The sequence below is a fragment of the Notothenia coriiceps genome, unplaced genomic scaffold (genome assembly GCF_000735185.1).
Source record: "Notothenia coriiceps isolate Sejong01 unplaced genomic scaffold, NC01 NC01_scaffold00032809, whole genome shotgun sequence".
NCBI lineage: Eukaryota > Metazoa > Chordata > Actinopteri > Perciformes > Nototheniidae > Notothenia > Notothenia coriiceps.
This window is the reverse complement of record NW_011365510.1, coordinates 122,095-134,710: the sequence shown is the minus strand read 5'-3', so window position 1 is coordinate 134,710 and position 12,616 is coordinate 122,095. Positions and strand designations below refer to the sequence as shown.

General features: G+C 39.3%; 1 protein-coding gene across 1 annotated transcript in view; it reads left to right on the top strand.

The window, feature by feature from the left end:
- The window catches only part of col28a2a (collagen, type XXVIII, alpha 2a), an 18,045-nt gene extending 5,429 nt beyond the window's left edge, over positions 1-12,616 (top strand). Inside the window, exons 6-35 of the mRNA XM_010789380.1 lie at positions 465-509; positions 595-621; positions 835-879; positions 996-1,040; positions 1,229-1,282; positions 2,319-2,387; positions 2,506-2,574; positions 2,692-2,760; positions 4,309-4,377; positions 5,148-5,216; positions 5,315-5,383; positions 5,475-5,543; positions 5,627-5,698; positions 6,512-6,580; positions 6,675-6,746; positions 6,958-7,026; positions 7,174-7,242; positions 7,793-7,861; positions 7,960-8,028; positions 8,151-8,219; positions 8,365-8,433; positions 8,571-8,639; positions 8,718-8,798; positions 8,917-8,952; positions 9,035-9,071; positions 10,144-10,701; positions 10,831-11,147; positions 11,265-11,495; positions 11,821-11,998; positions 12,082-12,616. Of these exons, the coding sequence (XP_010787682.1) occupies positions 465-509; positions 595-621; positions 835-879; positions 996-1,040; positions 1,229-1,282; positions 2,319-2,387; positions 2,506-2,574; positions 2,692-2,760; positions 4,309-4,377; positions 5,148-5,216; positions 5,315-5,383; positions 5,475-5,543; positions 5,627-5,698; positions 6,512-6,580; positions 6,675-6,746; positions 6,958-7,026; positions 7,174-7,242; positions 7,793-7,861; positions 7,960-8,028; positions 8,151-8,219; positions 8,365-8,433; positions 8,571-8,639; positions 8,718-8,798; positions 8,917-8,952; positions 9,035-9,071; positions 10,144-10,701; positions 10,831-11,147; positions 11,265-11,495; positions 11,821-11,998; positions 12,082-12,086 (2,838 nt within the window). The 3' untranslated portion in view covers positions 12,087-12,616. The remainder of the gene's footprint in view (positions 1-464; positions 510-594; positions 622-834; positions 880-995; positions 1,041-1,228; positions 1,283-2,318; positions 2,388-2,505; positions 2,575-2,691; positions 2,761-4,308; positions 4,378-5,147; positions 5,217-5,314; positions 5,384-5,474; positions 5,544-5,626; positions 5,699-6,511; positions 6,581-6,674; positions 6,747-6,957; positions 7,027-7,173; positions 7,243-7,792; positions 7,862-7,959; positions 8,029-8,150; positions 8,220-8,364; positions 8,434-8,570; positions 8,640-8,717; positions 8,799-8,916; positions 8,953-9,034; positions 9,072-10,143; positions 10,702-10,830; positions 11,148-11,264; positions 11,496-11,820; positions 11,999-12,081) is intronic.

Below are 12,616 nucleotides of genomic sequence, written 5' to 3'. Positions count from 1 at the left end.
TATATATATATATATATATATTACTGTCACACTAACAATTTGTAACTGTGCCTCCCCTTCGAAACATTTTTTAGCATGTGCTGTTTCAAAATATGCTCTCACTCTATATATATCTATATATGTTATATTGTAAATAATATTGATTTATCGTGATTATAATCTGCTCATATTGTATGAGTTTATTAATTTGTGAATAATTATATACAGCTGTTCAACATCATCTTATTGTTGATCTTAAGTTATATTATGTTCAACCTTATAGCACTTAAACTGAAAAAATATAAGTTTTCAGTCTATTTATATTGGTGCTAACTCTAAATAGAGGATATTTCTTGTTGTTGTCTCTCTTCTCAATCTGTTTAAACCTGCTATATGTCACTGTTTAAGGATACTCATTGATAAGAGATACAAGCAGTTGTAACTCTTATTCCATGATTCAATGAGTGTACTTTCTGTCACATCAGGGTGAAGCAGGACTAAGTGGTCTACCTGGAAAAGAGGGTGCTGAGGTACATTTCAACATTTATGATCAAAGTAAGAAAACCAATATCTCTGTGGTTGTTCACAATAACATCCCATTCATTTTATTTGCAGGGGAAACCAGGTTACAAAGGAGAGCAGGTTTGTGCTCTAAAATACGATACAATACTATTTTATGATCAGATCAAGTCTTTAATTGTTATAGCATCGGATATACTGAATAGTAAGACAATATACAAGAAAAATGACATTCAATACAACATCATAATCACTGAAGACATTTAAATGAATGATAATGTCATTTTGTCTTGTTGGAAACAATGCAAGTCTGTTCAGATTGTAATTTCTACATAGGGCGAGAGGGGTGAATGTGGCACTCCAGGAATCAAAGGAGACAGGGTACAACCGCACTGTCGACACACACTGAATATTATGTTTCCAGTTTGATCAATCCTTACTGTAAATACTGTGTTTGGTCTGATGAGCTTTTTTGTTTCCTGTGTGATGTGGTTCAGGGCCCTGAGGGACCAGTTGGAACAAGAGGACCTAGAGGACTGCAGGTCAGTAGTAATGAAGTAGTAAAATATGCAACTATAAAGTTTAAATAGAGCTTGTGTTTGATTGTGAATATGCAGACACATTTATCCAAACATGCTTATTGAAATGTTGTGGGATGTGTTTTTTATCAGTTTTTATCAGTTTTTTTTAAATCAGTTTTTATCAGTTATTTTATGTTATTTCTGCGCAGGGGTTACCAGGACCACATGGGGACGTTGGACCAGAGGGCCATCAGGGAAAGCAGGTCAGCCCCTTTTAGAACACTTTTGCTTTCCTCATCATGCACATCTGCTGTGGCCTTTACATTTCCTTTTGTGATTAGTTCAAACTAGAGGTTGGAGCTTTACCACCCGGTCTTTACCGTGCAGCACAGAGGACTGTTTGTCTGGTAATAAACCCCTGTGTGAACACTCGGCAATGAGCCAACGTCTTCCCCATCATTACTGTTATTCACCAGCATTGGGATGAGCCATCAGCTAAATAAAAACACTAAAGATTCTGCTAATGATCTACTCGTATCCTGTTACTAAATACAGACTAGGAAGTGCTGTCAGCAATGTCAGCTCGTCCAATAAATAACATACATGGAAGTCAGTGTTGGGTGTCTGGCCATGTGAAGACTTGTCGGAAGCATTTGAAAATATTAACAGGACTCTTGGTGGTCTTTCTATATAGTTTATCTTCTGTTTCTGTCGGCTAAAGAGACGGTGAGACATATATTTTCACAAATTAATTTCATTGAATAAGAAAATGTCTAAATAGTAAATTGTATTCAGTTTGTATTAAGTGAATTATTCTGGTTAAAAGAAAGTAGTACAATGATACACATGCATTCATGTAATTCATCCAAACGTTGATGTAGTTAAGAGCCTCCAGCAGTTCTTTGTTCATTTGAGACACTGTTGTTTGGGGTTTCTCAAACTTTAAAGCATTACTTAAGCTCAAGTTAAGCTCTTATGTCCTGCCCTGCAGGAAGATATAAGATATCAGCAACACTAAACAAAAGATTTACATAATTGATTTCATCTTCAAAGAAGCATGTTACCTGCATGTGTGTGTGTGCAGTATCTATGTATAAATCTGTACTATCAAATTTTGTTTTGAGTTTGATATTTTTCCGAGGTGCAACATAGTGTTTAATTTTTCAGTAATAGAAGGACATTTTTATGGAGGAAAGGATGACACCAAACTTATGGTTTAGGACTTATTTTCAGGACTCATTTTTTTTGTTTCTAAATTGATTAATAGTAGTAATAATGTTATTATGTTTGTGCTTACAGGGTGAACGTGGCATATCTGGCCCTCCGGGAATTCAGGGGGAAACTGGCATTGGCCTTGCTGGACCAAAGGTAAATTATGTTATGGATTATCCTCTGGATATTGTCTTGCACATTGTGATTGTTTGCTGCTATATCAATTTATTTAAGTTTCTCTTATTAAATGATCTGTTACTATTTAAATCTGCAGGGTGATATGGGATTCCAGGGTCGAGCAGGTCCTCCCGGCCCCCGTGGAGTGGGTGAACACGGCCCTCCTGTAAGTTAAACAGGAAATTATATTTGTCTCTGTGGTGATCTGTTGAGAAAGCCCACGCAGGTCATTTGACTTGAGCCTTTTTTGGGTAACCTTTTGTACACTCTGCTTTGTTTACAGGGACCTCAAGGACCACAAGGTGTTCAAGGGGAAAGAGGACCCCAAGGCGAGGGGCTTCCCGGACCAAAGGTATTTTTCCAACTCTATCGTCAGATAACTCATCAAAACAATAGTAATAGTAAAACTAGATCACACCATGTCTATAAGGTGGACTGGAAAGAGACAAGCGTCAGTTGTTGATTAATTCATGTGTATATGCTAAATATGCTAATATATGTATATTGATTTTGGATTTTGCTTAAAGTGGACCCAGCATGCTATATTTGAATAATATAGTGTAGGACCATACCTATATAAGGCATATTTATACTTTTTATTTTTCAAAATACCATACAGATCATGCATTTTAGCCATTCCTCATTTCGCTCAATTTAACACTGTCTTTGCATGGACTGATTCTGTGAGAACAGCACCATCTACAGGCCTGGCATATGTACTACAGCGTCTCCAGCGCTTTCAAACGGCAATTTCCGTGGCTGTCTCCTCCTGATTGGTGGAGTTGGCCCAATAGCCGTAGCGCCACTTCTGTGACGTCATAGAAGTGTTCAAATCTGGATCAGTCTGTATCAGATCCGTTGCAGCCCCTTTTTTAGAGATTTGGGTATGGAGGAAAATAGAGAGGGTTGTGTTTTCTGACACTTGGTGAGTTCCCTGGAACACCGGGGACACATATTCCTGTATAAAAGACGTACAAAAGTGCATTTTGCATGATAGGTCACCTTCAAGGTGTACCAATCTTTGGAGAGTATTTTGCCGTTCATGGTCTGCATCTGTTGAAACCAGATCTCACTCTTTTCCAACTCACTGGCTCACATCTCAGGTGTTCACTGTAGCGTTACTACTCACTCACACAATGTTATACTGTAAGCCTGAAAAATCTATATTTTTGCCTGCAATGCTGCAACATGCTGCATACATTTTACACCAGACTCTGCAAATACTCCATTCAAATAGAGATGCCTGGGATTAAACCAAGGGTTGGAAAAGACAAATGCTAGACTGAGCCCAATGGTATATGGCTTACAGTTTAAATACACAAGTACATTATTATTGCAGCAGAACAGAGAAACCATAACCACAATAAATTCAGATCAATGAATCATATCCAAGAGCATACAAATAATTGCATCTCCTCTCACAAGACAGAACATGTGGGTGAAATTGGCAACAAGAGGAGCATTTTTATGGGGAGGTACACTTTTATTTCTTAGAGAAAGCTGTTGGAAAGTGAACACTAATAATGTCCTCAAGCAACACATCTGTTTTACCTGTGCCAAACTTCCTAGTAGATTTGACTCCCCTGCGGATTTCGACCTCTTGTAAAATGTATCTTGAGTGCTTTTGTTGTGGTGATCACACACTCTCTTCACACGTCCATCAGCAGCTTCATCATTTCATAATCACTGCCACTGGCAAAAGTTCATGCAGTCAAGAAGTGGCATGAAAAAAGGGTTCCATTCTTTGTGCGTAGAATCAGTTTGTATCAATCACAAGAGGATAACAGGAGCCAACACGCTTCCCTTCCATACGCTCTTCACTGAGAACAATGCACACTTGGCTGTGATCCAAAGGCAAGTGTCTGTGATATACTGACAGATATCATGTTTTCCTTCACAGGGGGAACGGGGGCTTGGCGGACCGAGGGGATCAAGGGGACAGCAGGGTGCAGGAATCAAAGGAGAACGGGTGGGTTATAGAGGTTTCACCTAACAGAGAGAATATGCTGCTTGAACTGATTTGTGTGTTTCTTTGCTCTTTACCATCACACATTAATTAGTGGAACAGTGTGAGGTCATGAATTTGTCAAACTCAAAATATTAATAATTTAGCGCTTCACAATTGTGATATAATTAAACTGAACATTATTTGATGTGTGCGTATTTCCCAAATTGGATAGAATATGCAAAGTGTTCTCTTGCATAAAGTACCTCAAGTTTGACAGCCCATGTGAAAAATTGTAAGATAGCCTCCTGAAGAAGCCCTGAGTCGCAAATAAGAAAAAAACAGATCTAAATAAAAAAAATTCTGCTGTATGTATGACTAAAGTAATTGGATTTGTCATCTTTGTAATCTTTTTAAGTTTGTAAAAATGTTTCAATAATCAGAAAAGGATTGGGATGTTTTTTTGCTGTTCGCTGATGTAATTCAAATTTCGGCCACAAGAGGATAAAGTGAAACACCACCCTATGTTCTGAAAAGGACAAAAACGTTTATGTTTTCTAGTCAAAAGTTACTAAACAGACATGACCATGATTTCACATAACCTGCTAACACACAAAACAGTTATGTTGTGTTTATTATTCATGGAGGATTAGAACATACCATGAATCAAACACAATAAACTAGTCCGATTTGTTTGAAAGAATTAGAAAAGTAAAATTCAGTTGAGACATTGTGAAAAAATGTTGTGGTGAAGCGAGTCACAGAGAACTGATACTTTGATGTTGTACTTCCAGGGTGATATGGGGCCTCTAGGTTTTCCAGGGCCAACTGGACTGACAGGAGCGGGCATACAAGGAGAGAAGGTCGGCAAAATGTCTTCAATATATTTTCGCAAGCAAACTGACATTGAGTAGTGGGACACTCTCACACCAAAATCTCTCTAACTTGTATTACTACTCAGGGAGTCGAGGGTCCAAAGGGTCCACCAGGTGGCAGAGGAAATCGGGGAGAAGGTTTACCTGGACCTAAGGTTTGTTTAAACACCTGCTGTATGAAACACACATACTGCAAAGTGTATTAGGTTTTTAAGTATGGTGAGCAGTTGCTTTTTGTATTTCTAGGGAGATCAAGGTTTACCAGGAGAGCAGGGATCCACAGGAGAGAGAGGCCTTGGGGAGCCAGGTTCAAAGGTAAATAAGTTAATTATGGTCTATGTTGGCGTATCGGAAGTACCAACTTAATCAAATCAAATAATACTGTTGTACTGTGACAGGGGGATCCTGGATCAGCGGGTTTGGGGGGCCTGCCTGGTCTTCCAGGAGAGGACGGGGCTCCAGGGCAGAAGGTGAAGTACATTATGCCGACTGTGTAGAAACAAACTTTGCATTACGATTGACTTTAGTGATACAGTATCTTTGATGGGGTTTTTGTATAAATAGAAGACTCTATTGTCATTATATATACACAGTACATGAAATGATGAATGGCTGTACCATCAGTGCTTAAAATACACACACAATACACACACAATACACAACTTTGCAAACCATTTAAAAAAAAGATAAGCATTAAAAGACACAAACATTAATGAAGACATTTAAAGTGCTTTTGTTAAATAAATAAAGCAGTTATGCAGTGTGTATGGCTTTGGGAAATAAACTGTTTAACATTCTGGTGGGTATAGTGTAGATATTTATGTATTTCTCTAAAGACCTATTTACTTTTGAAAACCTTCTGAAGGAGTTGTCAATATGCCATTGCACTCTTTGAAATTATTGCATGTATACACATTTCTTAATTAATAGTTGACACTTGATTTGTTCAAGTTGTTTAAAACATTAAAGGAGTAGCCATTACAATTTGCACTCCTACACCTATTTGTATGTGAAGCATAGTAAGCCTACAGTTCAAATAAATTGCTATTTTTCTGTAAATGTAATGCAAAAACAGGACTGGAATCAGAATGAAATGGGTATTTGCCAATATCCAAATGTAGTTATTGGAAAAATATTGGAACGGAAAAAGGTGGATCGGTGCATCTTAATTATGAACTCACTGGTTTGAAATAAAAAAATAAAACGTATTTATTTCCACTTTTTGGTCTCAGCTCATGGTTATAAAAGTATTACTTCTGTTTCATCCATCTTTCCTCTCATAGGGGGAGGGTGGTTTACCTGGTCTAAGAGGTGCTGAGGGAGCACAAGGAATTGGCATTCAAGGAGAGAAGGTATGCGTTTATATTACACTATAAATCCTTGTGTTGTTCAGAATGTATACAACAACAACCGTTACTGTAATCAGATATATATGATCTTTCGCAGGGTGACCAGGGTCTGAGGGGCATCCGAGGGTTACATGGACCTCCTGGGATATCAGGACCATCTGGACCAAAGGTAAGAGTTATTGAACAACTATTGTATTAGGGTGTAAGAGCTTCTATTATCAAATACGCAGCCTCCATTTATTATATGATGGAAACATTGCCGTAGGTTGATTTATGGCACACTTTACCACAAAAACAAGTCCTCTGCAGGAGGTTGGCAGCTACACCTTTGTTGGTATAAAGATGTCAATTGGATGTTAACTTTTACTTTAATCTTTCAGGGTGAACGTGGTTTGTCAGGCCAGCAGGGCATGCTGGGACAGCCAGGACGTTCCATATCAGGTCCAAAGGTAAATAAATAAAAACGGATCATCAAACTGTCTCTTAACAGATCTTGGCACTGAGGTACAAGTCAAAAGAGCTGCCAGATTCTGATGTAATGCAAGAAGAAATTGCTTCACCCACTCATCACTATGACTTTATTGTCTTTTCTCCAGGGTGATGTAGGAACTGCTGGTCCCTCTGGTCCTGTTGGAGAAACAGGCCATGGATTACCTGGTCCAAAGGTAAAAACTCAAATGTTTTAGGACATTTGGTAACCATATTGTTTCAATAAGCATACTGATTTGTTTAGTTTTTTTTTATCAGGGAATTAACATTAAAGGTGGGGTAGGTAAGTTTCAGAAACCAGCTCGAGATACACTTGTTGTTATATTCCATGGAATGCTCTTAACATCCCGATAGCAATGAATATCTTAAGTGCTTTGACAATAAATCTGTGGAAGCCATGGTACTGTAAAAAGCATGACCAATCATTTTAGCCGGCTCGGCTAAAATAACTGGATGGCCTACTTGCCTGTCAGCCTTCCATCTGTGCACAAACTTATCTCGTGCCCTCATTGGTCATGTGCGCGTTCGTGTATGTTGGAGGAGGGGCTCTGTAAGGAAGTGGCAGATTTGTTCCGGCTGTGTATTTTCAAATTCTAGCGCACACGAGCTGGTTTCTCCAAAATTACCTACCCCACCTTTAACTGAACACTATGGCAAATATTGTGAAAACAGAGCGTTAAGCTAAAAAATCTTGATGGTTTTAATCACTATATTTTCTTTAATTAGGGTGATCGTGGTCATCTGGGTCCATTAGGGCCAGTTGGACCAAAAGGCGAAGGCTTCCCCGGACCTGTGGTTAGTTTTCTCAACCTATTCACACATGCTAAAATGCAGTAACCATTCAATCCTGTTCAAGTTGGCTTTATCTTAATTAATACATGTATTTATTTCAGGGTCCTCCAGGCCTGCCAGGATTACAGGGCGAGCAAGGCCCAGAAGGAGTAGGAATCCCTGGTCCCAAGGTTTGTGTCAATGCATTCATTGGTTTGTTTGTTTGTTTGTTTGTTTGTTTGTTTGTGTGTGTTATTTTGCATGCTTTGGGATGCCCATAGAGCATATTTCATGATGTCATAATCTGTTTCAGGGTGATGTTGGCTTTCGAGGATTGCCAGGTTTGCCCGGGCCAACTGGAGAGGGCTTACAGGGGCTGCCTGTAAGAACATTTTCTAACAAACAGCTCGATCTGAATCATAGCTAATAACCACAAATATAAAATGGTTGACAACATGTGAGTTTAAAGCTACGTATCCTGTGATTGTATGCTATATGCAAGTTGATGTTATTTTGTTTGTTTTAAGGGTAATGTTGGGAGGGCAGGGCCTGCTGGTCCATCTGGTCCTGTAGGAGAAGGTATTCAAGGCCCAAAGGTAAATCATACCACTCTTTACACAAGTGCCATCTTTCTCGCACTTTCTAGCAGAACAAACCATAATCATAATTGGTGATCTACATACGAGTGTGGAAAGCTCCCCATTGATTCAATAAATCTAAAATCTGATTTCAGGGTGATGCAGGATCTCAGGGTATGACTGGGCCAAGAGGTCCTCATGGAGATGGATTTCCTGGATCCAAGGTGATGTTTAAAAACAAAACAATGTATTGATATCTATTAACCGGCCTCTGACTGACAGATTGCTCTCAAATGTTGCAGGGTGATCGTGGATCACGGGGTGAGAGGGGCACGAAGGGTACAAAAGGAGAATTGGGAGATGAAGGAGTCCCTGGTGAACTAGTAAGATAAAACTATATTTTCCTCACAAATAAATAATGAAACCACAATCTTTTATTCTTATTACCCTATGTACTGGGCCAAAATATTAATGTAATGTTTCAATTGTTCACCAACCCAGGGAAAGCCTGGAGTTAAAGGAGACCAAGGACTCACAGTGAGTTTATCGACAAACGCTTGAAAAATTCACTGAATAATAGGGATTTTATACTTATATAATATGTTAAATTTTTTTTCAGAGAGAAGACATTTTGAAGCTGATCAAAGAAATCTGCGGTAAGACTAAAAGTCTAGGCTACTGTTATAACCATTAACTGGTATTTATTTAAAATGTGTATTTTCTGTCAATTCTTTGGTTCAGATTCTGAAGGCATCATTTTCTATACAGTAAGCTGTAAAATGTTTTATAGCTGTAATGATTGATGGCCGCTTAAAAACCTTAACATTTAAAGGTCACCTATTATGCTAAATCTACTTTTTCATTTAGTTTATACATAACTCTGTCCCCTCTGTGTAAAGAGATTCGGAAAGTTTCAGGAAAAATATTCTCTTTTTTTCTCCTGATCCATTTATATAAAAACCTGTCTGAAAATGAGCTGATCAGATTTTGGCCACTTTGTGATGTCTCAATGTTTTTTGGGGTTGTGTAACGATTAGCCAATAACCAACCAAGTTACCACCCGCCCACCTTATCACCTGAATCTCCTCCTCGAGAACCATTGTGTTTTATTAAACCAAACATCTCGCAGAGGGGCGTGGCCAGCAGCAGCTATTTTGCATTTAAAGCTACGGACACAGAATCAGCACTTTTGAAACAGGGCTGAAACAGAGAGATTTATGGGATGCTACAATTAATGATATTAAGAGGTATTTGAGCCAAACACTTCAGAGACATGTTTTGTGTATAACCGAGACCTATAATATATTGTTGAAAAAGAGTATAATAGGGGACCTTGAAAATGCATATTGCAAACATGTCAGCAAATAGTTTACCCATTTATACATCCAGCAGACGTGGAGAAACATTAATATTAATTTGTTCAATATTTACTCTTCTTGTAGCTCTGTTTTGGTCTATACCAACTCTCTACCAACACAGTTAGCTTTAGCCGCTAACTGTGTCTTCCTGCTGTTTGGAGTGACAATTGTCATTGTAGTTTTAGAGCTTTTTCCGTGAATATAGGAGTGAAAGTAAACCAAAAAAGTAAAGTTGTTCGTCCAAAAATCTAAATAATGACCTGAAAGACGCTAAGAGACTCCATTGAGTATTGTGATGATTCTCTGTGAGTTCATCATTGCGAGCAAACCCTTTTATAGGACCACAGTGACAGTATCCTATTGTTTTCAGGATGTGGCATCAAGTGCAAGGAAAGGCCGATGGAGTTGGTGTTCGTCATCGACAGCTCGGAGAGTGTCGGCCCCGAGAACTTTGAAATCATTAAGGACTTTGTCACCAGGTTGGTCGACCGGACCACAGTCGGACGCAATGCCACCAGGATCGGACTGGTCCTCTACAGTCTGGATGTTCATTTGGAGTTCAACTTGGTTCGCTACATGAACAAACAGGAAGTTAAGCAGGCCATCAGAGAGATCTCTTACATGGGTGAGGGCACCTACACTGGCACCGCCATCAGAAAGGCGACTCAGGAGGCGTTCTTCAGCGCTCGGCCTGGAGTCAGGAAAGTAGCCATCGTCCTCACCGATGGTCAAACTGACAACCGAGAGCCAGTCAAACTTGACATAGCTGTGAGGGAAGCTCACGCCGCAAACATCGAGATGTACGCCCTGGGGATCGTCAACTCTTCTGATCCCACGCAGGCTGAGTTCCTGCAAGAACTCAACCTCATTGCCTCTGACCCCGACAGCGAACACATGTACCTTATTGATGACTTCAACACTCTACCAGGTGATAGCCACAGTCAGATGTTGTAAACATCATTCCTTTAGCAATGTGTCCATTCAAATATAGCTATAATTGTTTTCAGCTGAGAGGCAGTAAAGTGCTTTATGGTTAAACAGATGTTTTCTTTTCCAGCACTGGAGTCTAAACTCGTCTCCCAGTTCTGTGAAGATGAAAATGGCGCCCTTATTTACAATCGTTTAACAAATGGAAACTGGAACAATGGCCATGGGCATGGTACTAATGGAAACAATGGCCATGGTACTAATGGACATGCAGAGAACAACAATGGATATAATGGCAATAATAACGTTGTATATAATAATGGATATGGGGACACTGGAAAAGCTAAAGATAACCAAGAGGAGAATCCAAGTTCGGGGCGCACCAGCAGCCGAGGCCGTGGAGACACCTTCGCGCTGCCCATCAGCGCTGATCCCCTCCCAATCCAGGTTTGAAAACTCACACTGGATTGTTTAAATTAAAGTATACTTGTTGACATTTTCTTCACTGATGGTGCACCGTTCACAACACTGACCTGTTTTAATGTTGTCCTCTAACTCCAGGAGCTGGAAGATGATGAAGGTGAAGATTTAGACTTCAGAGCCCAGACGCGGGGCGCTAACACGGTAGCAACCGTAGCTGTAGTTAACAAAACAAGATCTTTATCGCCTGTAAGAGAAAGCTCCGACTTCAATGAGGCCGTCGTATCATCTTCTTCATCCTTATCTTCTTCTGCAACATCTGAGTCAACACTGATCTCAACTTTAGATTTAAGCTCTAACCAGTTGCAGCCAGTGGTGAGTCCAGTCCTGCCTGAAGGTGAGTACTGCAGCCTGCTCAACATCACCTTGACGTTTAACTGATGGAAAGTACAGATGTTTATAATAAAATAAGTGATTACTGAGGGTCCTGGAATGGTGAATGCCGGCTCACTGTCATGGCTTACTTGGAAACTTGGATAGAACAAAGCTATTATTAATGTTATTTAACACCTGTGCTTTTCCTACTATAACAAGCCAAAACACCTGCTGTGAAAAAGGCCTATTTATTTTTATGTATATACATTTTGGGGGGAAAATGTGCTTCTCACACACCATTTCTCCTCCAGAGGCCCCTGCTCAGGACCCTCGCTGTAACCTCACCTTAGAACAAGGCCCCTGCAGAGACTACACCATACACTGGTACTATGACATGCAGGCCAACGCCTGCGCACAGTTCTGGTACGGAGGCTGCGTTGGAAATGACAACCGTTATGAAACAGAAGATGAATGCAAGAAGACTTGTGTTCTAAACAAAACAGGTACATTTTATTTTATTTGATAACAGGCAACATTTTGCCTTCTATTTTTCATTATCTGAATATTGTTGCCTTATCCCCAGCAGGATAATAGGAGAAGCCATCAGAAAATCGACTTGATTACTTTACTGTTTGTTATTTTAATGTGATGAATTCTGTCAGTTGAGTTCAGAAAATAATTTCATGCACTTTTTGTAACACTTTTGTCTTCACACACAAATGCATATAACAAATAAAATAGCAAGACAGAATTAAAAAGCCAATTGAATCAAATCCTAAAATAACTTTTGACATGTTGCTGTTTCAAACCAAAGATAACTGACTGACTTCACTAAGATTCACTTCTACAAAACTGTATTACCTCAAATTGTATTGTTCTTTACAAACCGGAATGAATCCTTTATTTAGGGTTTGTCTGTCCTGGTTTTATTTAACAACCTACATTCATTTTGTTATCATTTAGAAATGTACCTTAGATCATTCTTATACCTCTATGAGCCACTTGCTTTACGTTGTGTTTATATTATTTACCAGAAAACGCTGAGTACTTGTGTGTGTGTTCTTTATGTTGTTGTTACAATCTTCTCGTTCGAGTTTTAACCGGCAGCTGTAACAGACGGC